Source organism: Arvicola amphibius, chromosome 6 (assembly GCF_903992535.2).
Source record: "Arvicola amphibius chromosome 6, mArvAmp1.2, whole genome shotgun sequence".
In the NCBI taxonomy this organism is placed as follows: domain Eukaryota; kingdom Metazoa; phylum Chordata; class Mammalia; order Rodentia; family Cricetidae; genus Arvicola; species Arvicola amphibius.
In genome coordinates, this window is record NC_052052.2 from 26,585,648 (window position 1) to 26,601,207 (window position 15,560).

A 15,560-nucleotide genomic window follows, 5' to 3' on the forward strand; every position below is an offset into this window, starting at 1 on the left:
CCCATGATGGACAGACGTCCTTCAATCCACAGAATAATGGGTGCTTCTTTTACTGAGATTGTTGGGGTCTTGCCTGACCCTTGTCTGATGATGAGACAGGAGGGCAAATTTTTCAGGATGCATGCCACACATGATGGGGAACTGCCTTCAGCCAATGACCTTTAAGAGGTTGGACCAAGTTGGGGCGTGACTTTTGGGTACCCAGAGAAAACTGCTGGCCCACCCAGCTCTCCTGCCATGGTTCCTGTCCTCCACACCTTGAGGTTGGACACTCCCACCCCTTGTTCTGGTTCCATGAGTTTTTCCTTTATAATAAAGAATAATCCTGGAATCTTTTTGAGTTACCTTGGGATTATTTGACTTGTGTTTTCCTCCCCTTTTACGTGTTCAGCTCCATCTGGCGTCCAGCTGCTGAAATGGTGCACCTCTTAGAACTTTCTGGCCAGAACTCCAAATAAGAACTTTAGAAAAACCCTATAGACTACTCAGAGATCATTTGCAATTATACAAGACAGTAATCTTGAAACTTAATCATTGTTTTACTTTTACAGGATCCCATAGAAAGAGCATTGCCCCCATGACAGCTGGAAGCAGTTCTAGGAGACTATGTCCCCTCTCCCAATAAAGTTTGTCCTCGGGGTTAGGGAGACTATTTATGGGTTGATTATTACTTGTTAGGGGTTGGGGGTTGGGGTGGAAATTATGTAGGCCCAGAGATCTTCTTGAAAAAAAAAAGAAGGAAAATTGTATGGAATAATAGGTAGATTAGTGTGAACTTACACTAATAATAATAATAGTGAGTAATAAAGTGAATACTTGTGAGCTATTATTTATGGACAATTTACATTTGTATAGAGTCTTGTATATTAATACAAGTTCAAATTATATGTTATATGGAATATGCTCCTATTTCTGTTTGCAATATTTGTATACCTACGCAAAGTTATTTTGTCAGATTGTATGCATGCATGTTTCTACCTCTGTTTAAAACATTTTGTATACGGATGCAATTTTTAGGATATATTTATCATATTATATATTTCTACCTCTGATCAAGATACTTATACATTGTTTACATTTTGAGATCATTGTCCTCATTTACTGCACAGTTGTTTAAAGATTGCTTAATATTCTGATATGAAGTCTTAAAGTTATACAGGTATTAAGTATAGGTCAATAGTCATTCATGTTTGTTATACTTATATTCAGACTAATTAGGTTCTTTAAATACATAGAGATTGTATTCTGCATAGATAGATAATCTTCAACCACTTCAAAGATCTGTAGAACATGGTATTTAAATAACTTAGGATCTCTGTTGACATGAGATACGATTGCTCTTGGCAGCACCAATTTATTCATGAGGAAATATTGAGCACCGAAGACACTCCACTTGAAATTTGTTTTTTTCTTGGCACACCTGGCCTTTGGGCAAGGAACTGCCCATGCCTCAACCAGTGACAAAGTGCATGGTGTCTGGACTGAATAAGCAGTACATAAGGAAAAGAACTGCCAAACCTTGCCAAGACAGTAAGATGGTTCTGAAAATTTTCCTGCGTCTGAAAATGATCTGTTAGTTACTCTAGGCCTTAGCCAAAGTTGGTTGTTCAATATTGCAAATGAGACTTTGGGTGATTGCCCAGGTAGCCAGTTGTCTCTGGCATATACTGCACATTTTGGAAGTTGCTTGATTGCACTTCCTGGTTACTCAAGTAATATTATCTCCCTTCTCAGGCCTTCAGTGGGGTTGAAGATTAGATAGTTGTAGTTACCTCCGCTTATGATCTAGCCAAGCCACTTCCAATGCAAGGCTTAGACTCCATAGGATAGAATGCTTATTAAAACATTTAACATATGTTCCTTGCTTAATATTGTTTATGCTGGTTGTAATTCTAATTTTATACTTGATATTTGTTCCTAGTATATATAGTCTTGTATTGGGTTTGGAACTCTTTTTATTTAGACAAAAGGGGGAGGTGATGGGGAACCTCCTTCAGCCAATGACCTTCAAGAGACTGGACCAAGTTGGGGAGTGACTTTTGGGTATCCAGAGAAAACCACCAGCCCACCCAGCCCTTGTGCTCTGTTGCCCACGCTCCACACCTTAGGGTTGGACACTCCCACCTCGTTCTGGTTCCGTGAGTTTTTCCCTTATAATAAAGAATAATCTTGGAATCTTTTGGAGTTAGCTTGAGATTATTTGACTCACATTTCCGCCCCCCTTTTTACGTGTTCAGCTTCACACACAGTCTCTGGAATCCTCCAGATCTTTCAATTCCTCTAACATTATGAGCCTATGTCTCATGACTATACTTAGTGACCTCTCTCTTTCCTCAGGTCACAGCTGATTGGACCACAAGTGGCCACCTGAGCCAAACTGCTTCAATCATAGCCACTCTCCTGGGAATTACAATTACACAGGCTTGAGAGTTTAACATAGGCCCACCCACTGGGAGAGTTTAGGGTAGGCCTGCCCAGTGAGAAACCCTGAACATATAGTGACTGTTTTCTGATTGTGTCATAGAGCAATGTGAAGGATTTTGAGGGAAGTCAGCCTCTAAGTGAATCTGTCTATGTGAGTCTGAGAGGCAGAGGGGCTGCAGAGCCCCCTTCTCGCTCTCATCTGGAATATTCTGTCTTGATAACTTGAGAATGTTAGCAGCATCTGTCCACTACCCACCTCCAGCTTCCTGGCCAGTGAGATGCAATTTTAACAGGGGTTCTGATGGTAGCAGCTTTTCAGGTGAGACTTCTAGAAGCCTGGTTTGCAATTCCTATGTCTCTCCCTCCAAGCTCTTGTGCCAGGCTGAGAAGAAGATAGCTGTCCATCTGGGCCAGCTCTGTAGTGTCTTGGGAACCATTCTTGCTCCCCACCTTGCACTGGCCTTCGGTCTTTCTCATCTGTCCCTCTGACATCCAACTCTTCCTGCTTAAAACAATCACTCTGAACTCTGACATGAAATCTCCATCCCCAGAGAGTAACCCACAGGGCCTTCTCCCTCCCGGCTGAGAACAGCTCAGGAGAGATCTGACTAGCCAACATCTGGTGACGCATCATCTGACCTCATCAGCTATGACCAAAGGGACAGGGTCACCCAGGGACACAGCCGCTCCTTCAGAACCTGTGACTGGTATATTGTGGTGGCACATGACCAAGAAGGGGGAAGACTGAGATCAGCCAGGTGACATTGTGGCCTTGATGTCTGAAATGGGACCAGGAGCCTGGGCTGGAAGCAGCCACCTGCTCAGCGCAGGGTCTCCTTCCCTGGAAACTGTCCTTCCTGGGAGGCAGGAAATCAGCATGAATTGCCTGTGACCTCTGGTTCTGAAGGGAGATGAAGAACAGAAAACATACCTCAGGAGGAACCCGTTTTCTAAAAACATTTATTTAAAATTTAAAACCATATTACTTCATACAGCAAACTGTGCACTTCTGATATATCACAGTGTCTTAAAAAGGAAAATAATCAGATTTGTTTGGAAATTTATTTACATCAGCTTAGAATGATTGGCAAGTAACACAGTTACTATGAAACCCAAATTGTTACAAAATGTTTACAAAAAACTATATTCATAGAAATTCTGCATGTCCACAAAGGGCACCCCCTGAATGGCCCAGAGACCAGTGTGTGGGAACCTTGTTGAGTGGGAGTCGGGGGCGTCCAGGCACTCTGGTCTGGGTAGTGGGACAGGCCAGGACTCTTGGAGTCCCATGGTGCTGTCTGGGGACTCAGCCCAGGAGTTGGGAGCTGAGGTCCCCACCACGGAGGCCCAGCCAGGAAGTCAGCCCAGGCAGGGATGGGCTGGGGTTTCAGAGCACAGTGGCGTGAGGGCTCCTGGAGCCTCTGGTCTCTACGGAGCCAGGTCAGGACCCTCCTCAGCGGCTGGATTTAGATGCGCTTGGCCATGGCTGCAGGAGCATGCCTGGCCTTTAAGTGCAGATGGCCTGAGGGCTGGGGCTGAAGCAGAGGGCAGGCTGCAGACCACACAGAAGCAAAACTCAGGTCTCTTCTCCCCAGCACACTCTAGTGATGCTTGGACCCAGGAAAGGGCCGAAGGCCTCAAATTACTGGCAACAGACAGATCCAGGCATGGCAGGGACAGAGGTCTGTGGCCTACCTGTCAGGGGCTCTTTGCCAGCTGCTGTTTGGAAGAAGCAACAGAAAGAAGGACTGGCAGACAGTAAGGGGCTGTGCAAGGCCAGGTGCCGCCTTCTTGAATCTTTCATCTCTCCGGTTCCTTGATAAGTCCCTCCCATCTTGTATCATGTCAGAATGAACTGGGGCAGATTCTTGGCTGGCATCTGACTGAATCTATAGCTCTTCCTTTTACGGGGAGGCCTCAGAGTTTTGGTCTAGAAAAGGAAAACAGACAACTACGGGGTGATTTGAGGGCTGCTCTTCTAGAAGGCAGGAGAATAAGAGCTAGATTCATAACTAGGTTATCAGGGTGCTGAACGGGCATGTCAGCCGTGCCCTCAGGCCTTTCTCTTTAAAAGACTCGCCATAGCTATGAGCTGTGGGTGACTTGCACACATGAGGCCTACGCCACCCAGGGTTCTCTGACAGCCAGAATGTTTCAGATGCAGCCTGACACCTTCCAGGCCATTCTGCAGGCAGGCATAACTGACTCTGCTTTCCCCATTCTTCTCCCTAGTACACTAGATACCGGGACTAGACTGTGATGTTGGCTCAGGGATCAAGGACCAAAAAGGCCTTGTTCTCCAGACATGCCCACAGCCCTGCCTTAGAGACGCCCAGGTGGAGACTTGCACCCGTGGCTGCCCCTTCCCTGGTTCACCTGCCAGCTTCACACTATTCTGTCCTCTCTGCATGGTCCACAGCATTGACGCTGATGCTGGCAAGGCCTGGCTTGTTCCAGAGGGCTGTGCAAGTAAGCGTGATTTTTCTGCTGCAGCCCCCATCTCTCACTGGGTCCCCACCCATACTGGCTGGGTTCTGTACACTGTGTGCAGACGTGCAGGGAAGGGTTGTATACACAGGGGTTGTGGGTCATATATACACTGTGCATATATATATAAGCATATATATATATTTTACATTCATATATATATTGTACAGAACATTAGCCTTCTACCTAAAACATTTCTGTGACTTCACATAAACCTCAGCTCTAAAATGTCAACTCCAGAACGTGGAGACAGAGGGCAAGGCCCCTCCTACTGCAGCAAGTGGCTCGGCCTATTCCAGCTGTGCACCTTGCCCCAACAACCTGGGATGTCCAGGATGACTCTTACTCAAAGACCTGCCCACAGGGCTGGGCCCAATTCTCACATCTGTCCATTGGGCTGGGTGGGTTCCAGATGTTTACTCCATACAGTTGTTTGTCCATGACAGCAGGGCCCTTCCAGATGGGCATCCACGCAGGGCAGTTCCAGAGGAGGACCATGGAGTTGTGTTCAGATGCTGGTGCCTACAGTAGCGAATGTCTCTGGAGTGCGTGTGCATGCGTGTGTGTGTGTGTGTGTGTGTGTCTGTGTGTGTGTGTGTGGAATGACCTCATGCAGCATGAAACAGCAGCAGCTGCACCCCACCTTCAGCCCTCCCTGGACTAGAAAGAAAGTTAGGAGAGGTAGAACGTTCTTGGGGACTATGGGCCCAGCATGACTTCTGGCTCTCCCAGGGATATATGTAATCTGCTCACCCCTCCCCCACTGCATGCCACAAGGGCAGGTCCCAGGAAGTGCTCTTCCAGATGAGACACAGTCCAGGCTGAAGATGGGCAATCTCCTACCTCAGGGATTCTAAGCGGAGCTCACTGGCCAACACCCTATCTTCCCCTCTTGTAAGACACCTGCAGATGGGAGCCACCCAGAGTGCTCAGGTTTCATCATCTGTCCATAGCAGAGAAACGGGAGTAGGTCATGGTGGCAGCAGAAGGAGGCTCCTTGTATAATAGCCCCCAGGGCCTGGACAGGGTAGATGTTGCCCCTCTGATGGGCTAGTATATGGAGGTGGAGCTCAGGCCCAGATATAGTGGCATGAGGTGCTCTTCCGTTCAGGGTTGGTCTACAGGACCAGACAGAGACAGCCAGCCGACACCTGCTTAGGTATACCCCATCTGCTCCACCCAAACCGGCTCCCGTGTTTCTCACCGTTCCTCAGTGCCTCTGTGTGCTCCAGCCCCAGTTCTGTGCACCCCTTAGGGGGTTGAGACAGGTTTCCACTTGAATGATCTGCCTCCCTCTTGACTTCTTTCCCTACCCTGAAAGAGACCCAGCTCAGCTGGGCAGGGTGGTCTCCAGGGTGGGCTGGCACTGGGATGGTCTCTAGGACAAGCATAGGATTTCAGCCAGAGGCAGGTATTAGCCATACCTCTGGATGTAAAGCTCAAGCAGAAGGGGAGATCCTGTAGCATGCCACCCCTTTCCCCATGAGTCTATAAACCAACCCAATGCCTTCACCCATTGCTCTTCATTCCCTCTCTGAACATCCTTCCTGCCAACTACGTCCCGCTCCTTCTCCCATCACAGTCTACGTATGTGCATAGCCTCAGAAGAACATGACACATCTGCCGTGTCATGCACAAAAGCACATGTGTGATATGAACACGGATGTGGGTGTGTGTTATAAAACTGTATTGGACAACATAAGACAGTGGTTAATGAATACAGTGGATGAGAATGCTTTCATTAGAATCCTGTTGGCAGGGTTGGTTTAAAAAAAAGAAAGAAAAAGAAAGGGAATGTTTCTCCTCCCAACAGGATACCATGAAGAGCAAAAAAGGAGTCACCAGTTGTGAGCCCCGAAGTCCCTGCGCACTTCCCCACGGAGCCTCAGGAAAGCTGTGGCAAATGATCCCTCCTACAACAGGCATGCAAACGAACCCTGGTGTCCTGACTGATTGCTCTGCTGCCTCAACTCATGATGTGAACTGGAATTTAGGTACACGTCTGCACATGCATGGGTATGAGTACACACATGCATGCACACATACACACTCACACTTCATTTTCCCATGACTTCTCCTGCACAGCACACATCCACCTGTGGGGCACACACAGCAGTCTGTTCTGCCCTCCCCTGCTGTCTTCAGGGCACACAAGGCTGCACACGTGTGTGTGTGTGCGCACACACTCATACAAGGACCTCTGATGACATGGCTTCTCCTTTTACATATATTTGGCTATACTGCAGGTTGTATCCTGCTCCCCAATCTGTCATTCAGTATACAGATGCACACACATGTGCATGTGCACGCATGCACATACACAGACACACAAATTCATGCATACTTACATGATCCATATACTCATCAGAACCCCATCTCAACATGGCTTCTCCTGTTTTTTACATAGATGAGGCTCTGTTGCTGGTCCTGATTGGGCTCCTTCCTCCCCATTTTACTCATGTACACACACACACACACACACACACACACACACACACACCATCTACAACCAGGTCCCAAAGGAGGCCCCTATTATTGCCTGCTACGGACTACTTATATACCCATGTCTGTCCTTTACCACCAGCCCCCAAGACTCACACACACACAAAGTCATACACACAGACATGTACACACTCCTCCCTCCTGCCAGCATGGCTTTTCCTATTGTTCCATGCACCGGGCTTGGCTGCAAGTCTCCCTTCTCATCCCTCCAGTGAAGATAGACAGTCAGAGCTCCCAAGAGCCAGCATGATGGGGTTAATCACATATGCCAGTGGGGGGACCCTGCTTGGCTGAAGGGGTTACTCTACTTCTGCTGAGAAGGCTCTTGATCTCTAGATGTAGCTCATCCAAGCCTGGCAGCACCAGGAAAGCGAGGGAGAGTGGGATTAGAGTCCCCCAGTTCTCAACCCATGTTGCCCACCCCGGTCTCTCATCGGAGACCAACTTCCATCTTTAGCAGCTGTGGGGGCCCTGATGGCCCTGTCATGCTCTCTGTAAGGACACTTTTTGCCTAACCCCTCACATCTGGATGTTTCCTAAGACTTTTATAGTTTCAAACCTCCAGAGTGGGAACCACAGGTCACCTTCTCACGCCATTGGTTGTCCCCTCCCTGGCTTCTCTTCTGCTTCTTCTTTTCTCCCCCAGACCTCCGAGACCATAGCTGCTCCAGATAAGAGACCTAGACCGGCATGGCCTTGTATCTCTGTGTTGGGTCTTTGGTTAATTTTCTAGGAGGCAGCTTTTCCCGCCCCACCCTGGAGGACTCTGGAGTCCTCATATCCCACCGCTGAAAGCTTTCTTTCTCTAGAGGGCTCTTTAGCTTGGGCATGCCCAGAAAGTTCTTCGGTCCACTCTGGCTTCTCCCGTCTACCCCAAAATTTGTCTGCGAAGGAGAACACCAACCCCTCTTTTGACTTGACTTGTACTTCAGTTGGGGCTCTTCTATTTTCAGGATAACAGAAGGAAGCCAAAAGCAAATGGGCAGGGACAGGAACTCACTAATGAATAGATGATGGAAAACCCAGGGTCCTGAATGCTGGCTTGCTTACCAGCAAAGCTGGTCTACTAGATCAAGGGCCTGTGGGATTTTCTTGGCATCCATATTTCTTCTGTTGGCCTTCCAATGACAACTGAGTCTTTGGACACTCCTTAATGAGGGAGGGTGTCTTCTCTTCTCCATTTCAGAAGTGGAGAAGAAATTTGCCATGGTTGTTACCTCTTTTACATTCCCAGAAGTGTGCCTTGGGACACTGACCTCAAACACCTGTGACCGCAGCCTCCGCCTGTGCATTCTCCTTCTCCCGCACCAAATTCCTCCTTTCCACACCGCATTCTGTGTTGCCAAGGGGCTGCTGTGGGTGAAGTCAAGTTGAGAAGACGAGACCCAGGTAAACAGCCTTTAAGGGCTGAAGACTTGTTTCTGTCCATGTGTGGGTGGCTGGCGGCCTTTGGACTTCCACCAGCAGCCTCATTAGAACATCCTTCAGGTGTTCAAAGTTGGAGTCTCCGCTCTCATGGCTGCATGCTAGAAGGCCCCGGGCTTGAGGGAAAGGAAGAGAGGGTAAGAGCCATCTTCAGAGGCCTCTGCGCAGCCATGGCAGGAACTCCTGGCTGTGGAGAAGAGAGGGGTGGTGGGTGGAGCCTGAGAGGCGTGTGCTTCCGCTGGCCTTCACAGCTTTAGAAAGCCATAGAAAAGACAAGAGGAGATGAAGCCCAAGCAGCTGGCCTAGGGCCCACTGGTTTCCTGGTAGGTAAGAGCCGATAGTCCACAGCTGGATGTGAGTAGCAGCTCCATCCCCAAGGCCAGCATGAGATGAGGATGTCCCTTCTGGTCTCCTTTGCTTTCCCCTGCGTGGACCAGGCCTGAAGTCCTCGCTGTACCCACGTCTAGGGGAAGACAGGGGCTAGCGAGGTGCTACAGCTCATGCTGTCCTTGCCTGGAAGCCTGCGGTCGTTAAACGTGTGCATGTTGATGACCGCATCAGTCTTGACCATCATCGGAGGCTGCGGCTTGTGCTTGAGGCGGCGCTGGCAGGTGAGGGAGAAGCGGATCTCATCGGCTACTGTGCTGCAGAAGGAGCGCTGGGGAGAGAGAAGGGGCACAGTGAGACAGACCCTCTCCCTCTCTCTCTTCTGCACTGTGGCCACCAACCTCTTGAGCCCCGGAAAGAGGCCTGGAAAGTTCTCAGGAGACAAAGGAGGAGGGGCAGATGGTATCACCTCTGTTTTACAGAGGAGCCCACAGTTCCCCAAAAGCCATGCACATAGAGCTTAAGGGGTTTTTGACAAACCTGCTGGGGGATCCCCTAGACTCTAACTTTTTGTTCCCATGAACAAAAACAGTAAGCCAACAATAGGTCTGGCCTGGAGTTAGGGGTGCAGAAGCCCAAGACACACATAGGGAACCCATTCTGACGGGTCCTCCAACTACTGCTTTCTGCTCAGGAGTCCAGCCTATGTCTAAGGTGGGCACCCGGTGAAGAGGCCCTTTAAAGGACCTTCTGATCATGGTTCCTTCCTGCAGCTAGGCAGAGGGACAGTGGGAGGGTCATCCCCACAGGTATCTAGGAGCAGTGGTCCTGGACTTACACGGTGCACAGTGGGGCAGGCTGATTGCCCAACTCAGACAGCAAGGCTATCGCTGGAGCACCAGTGCCAGGAGGGTGCACGCAGGCTGTGGTACGGGCGAGGTCCCCCACCTTTCCTGCTCTGTGTAGAACATTGTTCTCTTCAGCCTGGCTTTCTGCATCCTGTAAGTGTTCCCCCCACACAAGGTTGCATGCTGGAAGTTAGCACAGAGCACAGGTAAAGCAAGCAGGAGAGGACTTGACAAGGGAGTCGCCGGCTAGCAATGGGATGGGAACGGGCAGCAAGCACGTGAATGAGTAAATCCCCCAGCCAGTCAGTCATGCCTGTTATTAAGAGGCTAAAGCCGTGATGTGGAAGAGTGAAGGGAGGGCTAGTTAAGGAGGTGACAAGAGTTAAAATCTATACGGCCAGATGACGCCGAGAACACGGTGTACTTCAGGCAGTGCCCTCCAGGTAGGTGCAAAGGCCCGGAGGCATGCTGGGTGTGCTGTGGACTCTAGAGGAGTCCTGTGTGAGGGAAATCAAAGGGCGAGAATGGGGAGGAGCAGGTCTAAGAGGTGGGCCAAGGCCAGGTCTTCTATGTTTTAGTGAAATTTAGAAGTCAGTTCATTCTTAACGGGGATTCCTAAAAACCCTGGCAGCTGTTCTTTATCGAAGTATAATGTTTAACCGTCTCCTGTTAAACATTTAGGTATTTTTCCCAAGGTTCTATGTTGTGGGCTCATACTTAGACAACCATCACGAGACAAACAATCCATATTCTTGACCAAGTCAGACACCACCTAGTCAGCTGCGCGGGTGAGTTCCAGAGGGATGGTACCTTTCCACGCTTCTCAAAGGCCGTGGCTAACTCACACAGCCAGGGCTGTCTCTGCCCTCTCTCGGTTGCTTTCGGCTTGCCGATCATTGAGCAACTCCAGTTCATTTTGATGGATCTATCAGACACTGATTGTAATGGGCCCTCCACATGTGACCCAGCGGCAGGCTCCTGTCAGCCACACTGGGCCCAGATGCTTTTGAACTTCCGCCGGGAGAGGCGATTGCCTAACCCAGAGGCTCTTGGCTCAGGTGCATGCTTAGATCACCCCATGAGCCTTCTGCAGACTCTAGAGCTGGGCTCCACCATGGGCCAATTAAACAGAGTCTCTGGGAGTGAGGCCAGGGTATTAACACTTAAAACTCTCTCTCCATGCTTCTAATTTGCCACGGGACCCAGGGCTGCCGCCCCGACCACGCTTGAATTAATCAGGCAGGGGAAGACTAGCTTCGCTGTTTGCGCACTTGGGCCATCCCTCAGAACTTTTCGTTTTTAAACTTTTCATTATGGAAATTTCCTAATATATGCGAAAGTAGAGAGTACAATATAATGAACCCTGTGCCTCTGTCACCCAGCTTCAACAATTACCCTGGGGGTTCAGGAAGCTGACATGGTTTGAATTAAGTTTGAAACGGGGCACTGGCTGCTATGGAGCTTGTTGGTGGCAGTGGAGAAATGTGGTGGGCAGGAAGAACCGGAGGCTGGAAAGTTAGCCTTGGGGGGCGGGTTAACCTGGTGGAAGCTGGGAGGCCAGGTAGACGGAGGCTTCCAGGCCAGGTGTGGAGGCTGGGGCATTGACCTCATACTGGCTGGGGATGGAGTGGAGCGGGGGTTGATGGGAAAGCAGGGGTTGATGGGAAAGCATGCTCAGAGCAGGACAGAGGAGAGCAGGGAGGTGAGATGAGACAGCGCATGCCCTTGGGAGGGTGAAACCAGCTTAGTCTTGCCCTTGCCTTCCTTCCCTGTCCAGCGCAGCCTCCGCCAGGGCCTCACCTGCTCCCGCTCCGCCGTCTTGCGGAGTTTGTATATAAACTCGCCCACGGCCACCAACACGGACAGGACTAAGCCGGCGGCCAGGACGATGAAGATGCCGCCGATCTTCTGGATGCCCAGCGCGCTGGCCTCCTTGTTCTCCTCCTCGGGGCACCCGCTGCCTCGCCACCATTTTTCCTTCATGATGTGCAGCTTGTCCTCCTCCTGCAGCTGCAGAATGGCGATGGTGATTTTGTCCCGGTAGGGGGAGCCTGTGGAGGGGGCAGGGGCTTGGTCAGTGAGGGCTGCTTGCCAAAGCCAGCCACCATGACTGTGCCTTTGCCAGCCAAAAACAAGGGCTCCTCTCATTGAAGTCCGCTTCCAAGTCCAGGTACGGTAAGTGGGGAGGCCTTGCTCACTGGATGTGGGTCCTGTGGCCGTCCCCAGAGGCCCTGAGTATGTTGGTGTATCAGAAAGGACAGGGCAAGGGGAGGGGTTGTCCCAGCTCTCACTGCTCCAGGCGAGGGCTGCTCAAATCAGGGGTGTGGCTCCATCCCTCTGCTCCTGGCTGAGGGATCAGTGGACTGATCCTGAGGACTGTGTGTGTGTGTGTGAGAGAGAGAGGAGGGTGGAGGGGCTCGAGAACCTCCGTCTGCAGCACACCTCTCTCCCTGGGCCCCGCTCACCCATGGGTGTGCCGATGCCATAGCCCTTGGAGTCAATGAGGCCACCAATCTGGGTGAGGTTGCAGTTCCTCTGTGTGATGTATTCTATGGTAGTGGACTCCATGAGCAGAGCGTAGTCGGCCGTGAGTGTCCGCTGGATCCCTTCCTCGTTGTTCTTCACCAGCGCTGAGGGCTTGCTGCTCATGAAGGCCCACATCTTCTCGAACGTAGAGATCTTGGATTTCTGGGTGGCAAGGGACGGGACTGTTTAAACCGGAGTTATGGAGCCCCTCCCCGCTCCCCGCACGCTCCGCCCCCTTTGGTCATTCGACATGGCTCCAGTTATCTAGTTCTGGGTATACTCTTCGGGGTGCGGGAGCACCACCCATTGCCTGGGTAGAGAAACTGAGGCCCTGGGAGGCGAGGCGCCAAAGTGCACAGCTGGGGGCTACTGAAGCTGAGATTTGGACTCTGGCCCACTTCCTGGTAACCCTTCATTTTTTTTTTTTTTTTTTTTTTTTTTTTTTTTTTTTTTTTTTTTTTTTTTTTTTTTTTTTTTTTGCCAGAGCACAGTCTTTGGAATTAATTAATTACATTTTGAGACAGGTTTGAGGCTACCCTCAGGATGGCCTCAAACTCCACAGGTAGCTGAGGAGGACTTCAAACTTCTGATCTTCCTGCCTCTGCCTTCCAAGTGCTGGGATTACAGGCGTGTGCCATCGCATCTGGTTTATGTGGCACTGGGGGTTAAATAAGGCTTTATGTATATGAGGCGGGAACTCTGCCGGCTTAGTTGCAGTCCCAGCTCTTGGACTAATGTCTTCAAAATGAGTTTTCTCCAGCATTTGTCAGACAACTAACAAGTAGAGGTCTTGTTCTAAGGGCCTTATCTGTATTCACTCATGGATCCCTCACCGAAATCACAGGAAGTATGTGTTATTAGCCCCATTTTGCAGATGGGGAAGCTGAGACACCGTTAAGGAATCCACCCAAGGCTGTCCAGAGACTAAATGGCAGAGTCAGGCTTTAAATCCAGGCCCTCTGTGCCCACCCATACAGCTGCACTGTACCCAGGAACCACTAGGGGGCGCACACGGGGGCAAAGCTCAATGAATTTTTGACTCCCTGCTTTCACTTCAGGCAAAGCTGGCCCCCTTTTCATACTCTGTGTCAGGGGAGGACTTAGGCATGGTTCTGGTCTGTTCTTCTCAGGACTGAGAGAGGCACAGTGGGAACTTCAGGCAGGAAGGCAAGGCTCCTGGGAGCAGTGGTCTGCTCCATACCTGAGACCAGAGGCACCGAGTAGGATGGGCAGGCTGGTGGGTGGGCTGTTGTGTTTGCCCCAGATAGATTCAGGGGGTCCTTGGGACCAGGAGAGGAGACAGGGCTGGGAATGAATGCCTCCTGCTGTCGAGGCATGCTAGGTGTTCAGGAACCTTCCTGGTAACTGAATGCATGCCAGCTGCCTGGTCCCATCAGACCAGCCTTGCCTTGGTCCCAGGGGGAGAGGTAGCTCAGAGAGTCCCATTGTATCGGCTGTTTCCAAGTCTGGATGTGGCTTTCTGTGATGTCAGCCTGTCTGATTGGCACCCAGCCCAGCTCTGGTGCACGTGACAACATGGGTGCACTCCCACAGGCTGGCACAGGCTTGGTGGGGTTGGGGGGAAGGCAGGGAATGAGGCCATGCCTGCCAGAAGGAGCAGAGAGCCCTAAAGGAATGTGTACTTCTCTCTGGGTGCTTCTGGGTGCTGGCAAGGGATGGGCCCTCTGCAACTGGCTGCTGAAGTCCATAGCATGCCCCAGGGGAGGAGGTGACAGAAGAGGAGAGGGCATCAGAGCAGGAGGCAGGAGCCTTTGGACTCCATTTTAGGTAGAAGCAGCTGAGTGCCACAGGGCATGAGACCCTTCACCGAGAAGCTCCTCCCCTGCCTGCCATCTAACTTGCCTCAAAGCCAGCGCCCAAAGGGTTCTGAGGCACTGGCTCTCCTGGCTTCACCAGACTGCTCTAGCCTGCAGCCATCCCTGTCCTCGGCTGCTCCACCTGCTCCACCTCCAAAGCCTGCACCTTTTGCCCCACTCTGAGGCCTGCCACCTCCCAGCCATTTTTCCACCTCAGCTCATCCCCAAGTGCTCCCCCGCTAACACGCTAACACCTCTTCCCTCGACGATGACTCTCACTGCCGGCTTTTCTGGTGCTCCAGATGTTTCTCATTTTCCAGATAATTTCTGATATGCAGATTCTCCTCTGTCAGCTTCTCTTGGCCCCTGCTCCTGCTCTGCATGCCTCTTCTCTGGGCACTGCACAGCTTCTAGTGACCCCCACTTCCCGTCAGTCGTACCCTAGTTCTGTCTCCTCCTAAGTGTGGACTGGATCTCTTGACTTGCCTTTGGGTCATTTTCTGGAAGGCCCGGAATGGCACTTCTGAGTGACTCGACTTTGTCCTTCATCTCCCTGTACATTCCTCGGCTCTTCTCCTGGGTGGTGGTGGTGGTACTGTCACTATGAACTGCGCTTAAGAAGAGAGCCCCATGGCAAGGGCAGAGGGCAGCATCTGGCCGAATCATAGCAAAGTACTTTTCTTGCACAGTCTGACAATCCCAGGGGAACTGAGCATGTGCATAAGCCATGAACTAGAAGCCACACCTCAGAGTGACTGCAGCCTTGCGAACAGCTGGATCATAGCCCACTGAGGAGCCTCGAGCCAGAGGACTCTCAAAACCCCGCTGAATTCCTGACCACAAGTGACTGAACAACAGATGCTATTTTAGGACATGAGGTTTGCGGTAATTGGTTAAGCAGTGGATAACTAATACACTTGCACAGACGTGCTCCTGAGAACTGCACTGCTCCTGAGCTAGCTGCGTGTGCAGCTCTTCCTGGGACCAAATCACCCAATTCCAACCCCTTTCACTTTGCCAGACATGCTGCTCCACAGACGCGCTGCTCCACAGATGCGCTGCTCCCCAGAATCACTGCTCCCCAGACGCACTGCTCCCTGGACTCACTGCTCCCCAGACTCGCTGCTCCCCAGAAGTGCTGCTCCCTAGACTCACTGCTCCCCAGACTCGCTGGCATTCTGGGTGTTCTGACCTAACTTCTGTT

At 50.9% G+C, this 15,560-nt stretch overlaps 1 protein-coding gene across 2 annotated transcripts in view; it reads right to left on the reverse strand.

Annotated features, from left to right (window-relative positions):
- Nucleotides 1-9,301: 9,301 nt before the first annotated feature.
- Nucleotides 9,302-15,560, reverse strand: part of Grik3 (glutamate ionotropic receptor kainate type subunit 3) — a 214,655-nt gene continuing 208,396 nt past the window's right edge. Inside the window, exons 14-16 of one of the 2 annotated variants that reach the window (XM_038333725.1) lie at nucleotides 12,479-12,701; nucleotides 11,814-12,064; nucleotides 9,302-9,496 (exon numbers count right to left, since the gene is read on the reverse strand). In XM_038333725.1, coding sequence (XP_038189653.1) covers nucleotides 9,302-9,496; nucleotides 11,814-12,064; nucleotides 12,479-12,701 — 669 coding nt within the window. Of the gene's footprint in view, nucleotides 9,497-11,773; nucleotides 12,065-12,478; nucleotides 12,702-15,560 lie in introns of both variants that reach the window. The other variant, XM_038333726.1, reaches the window with a different exon arrangement.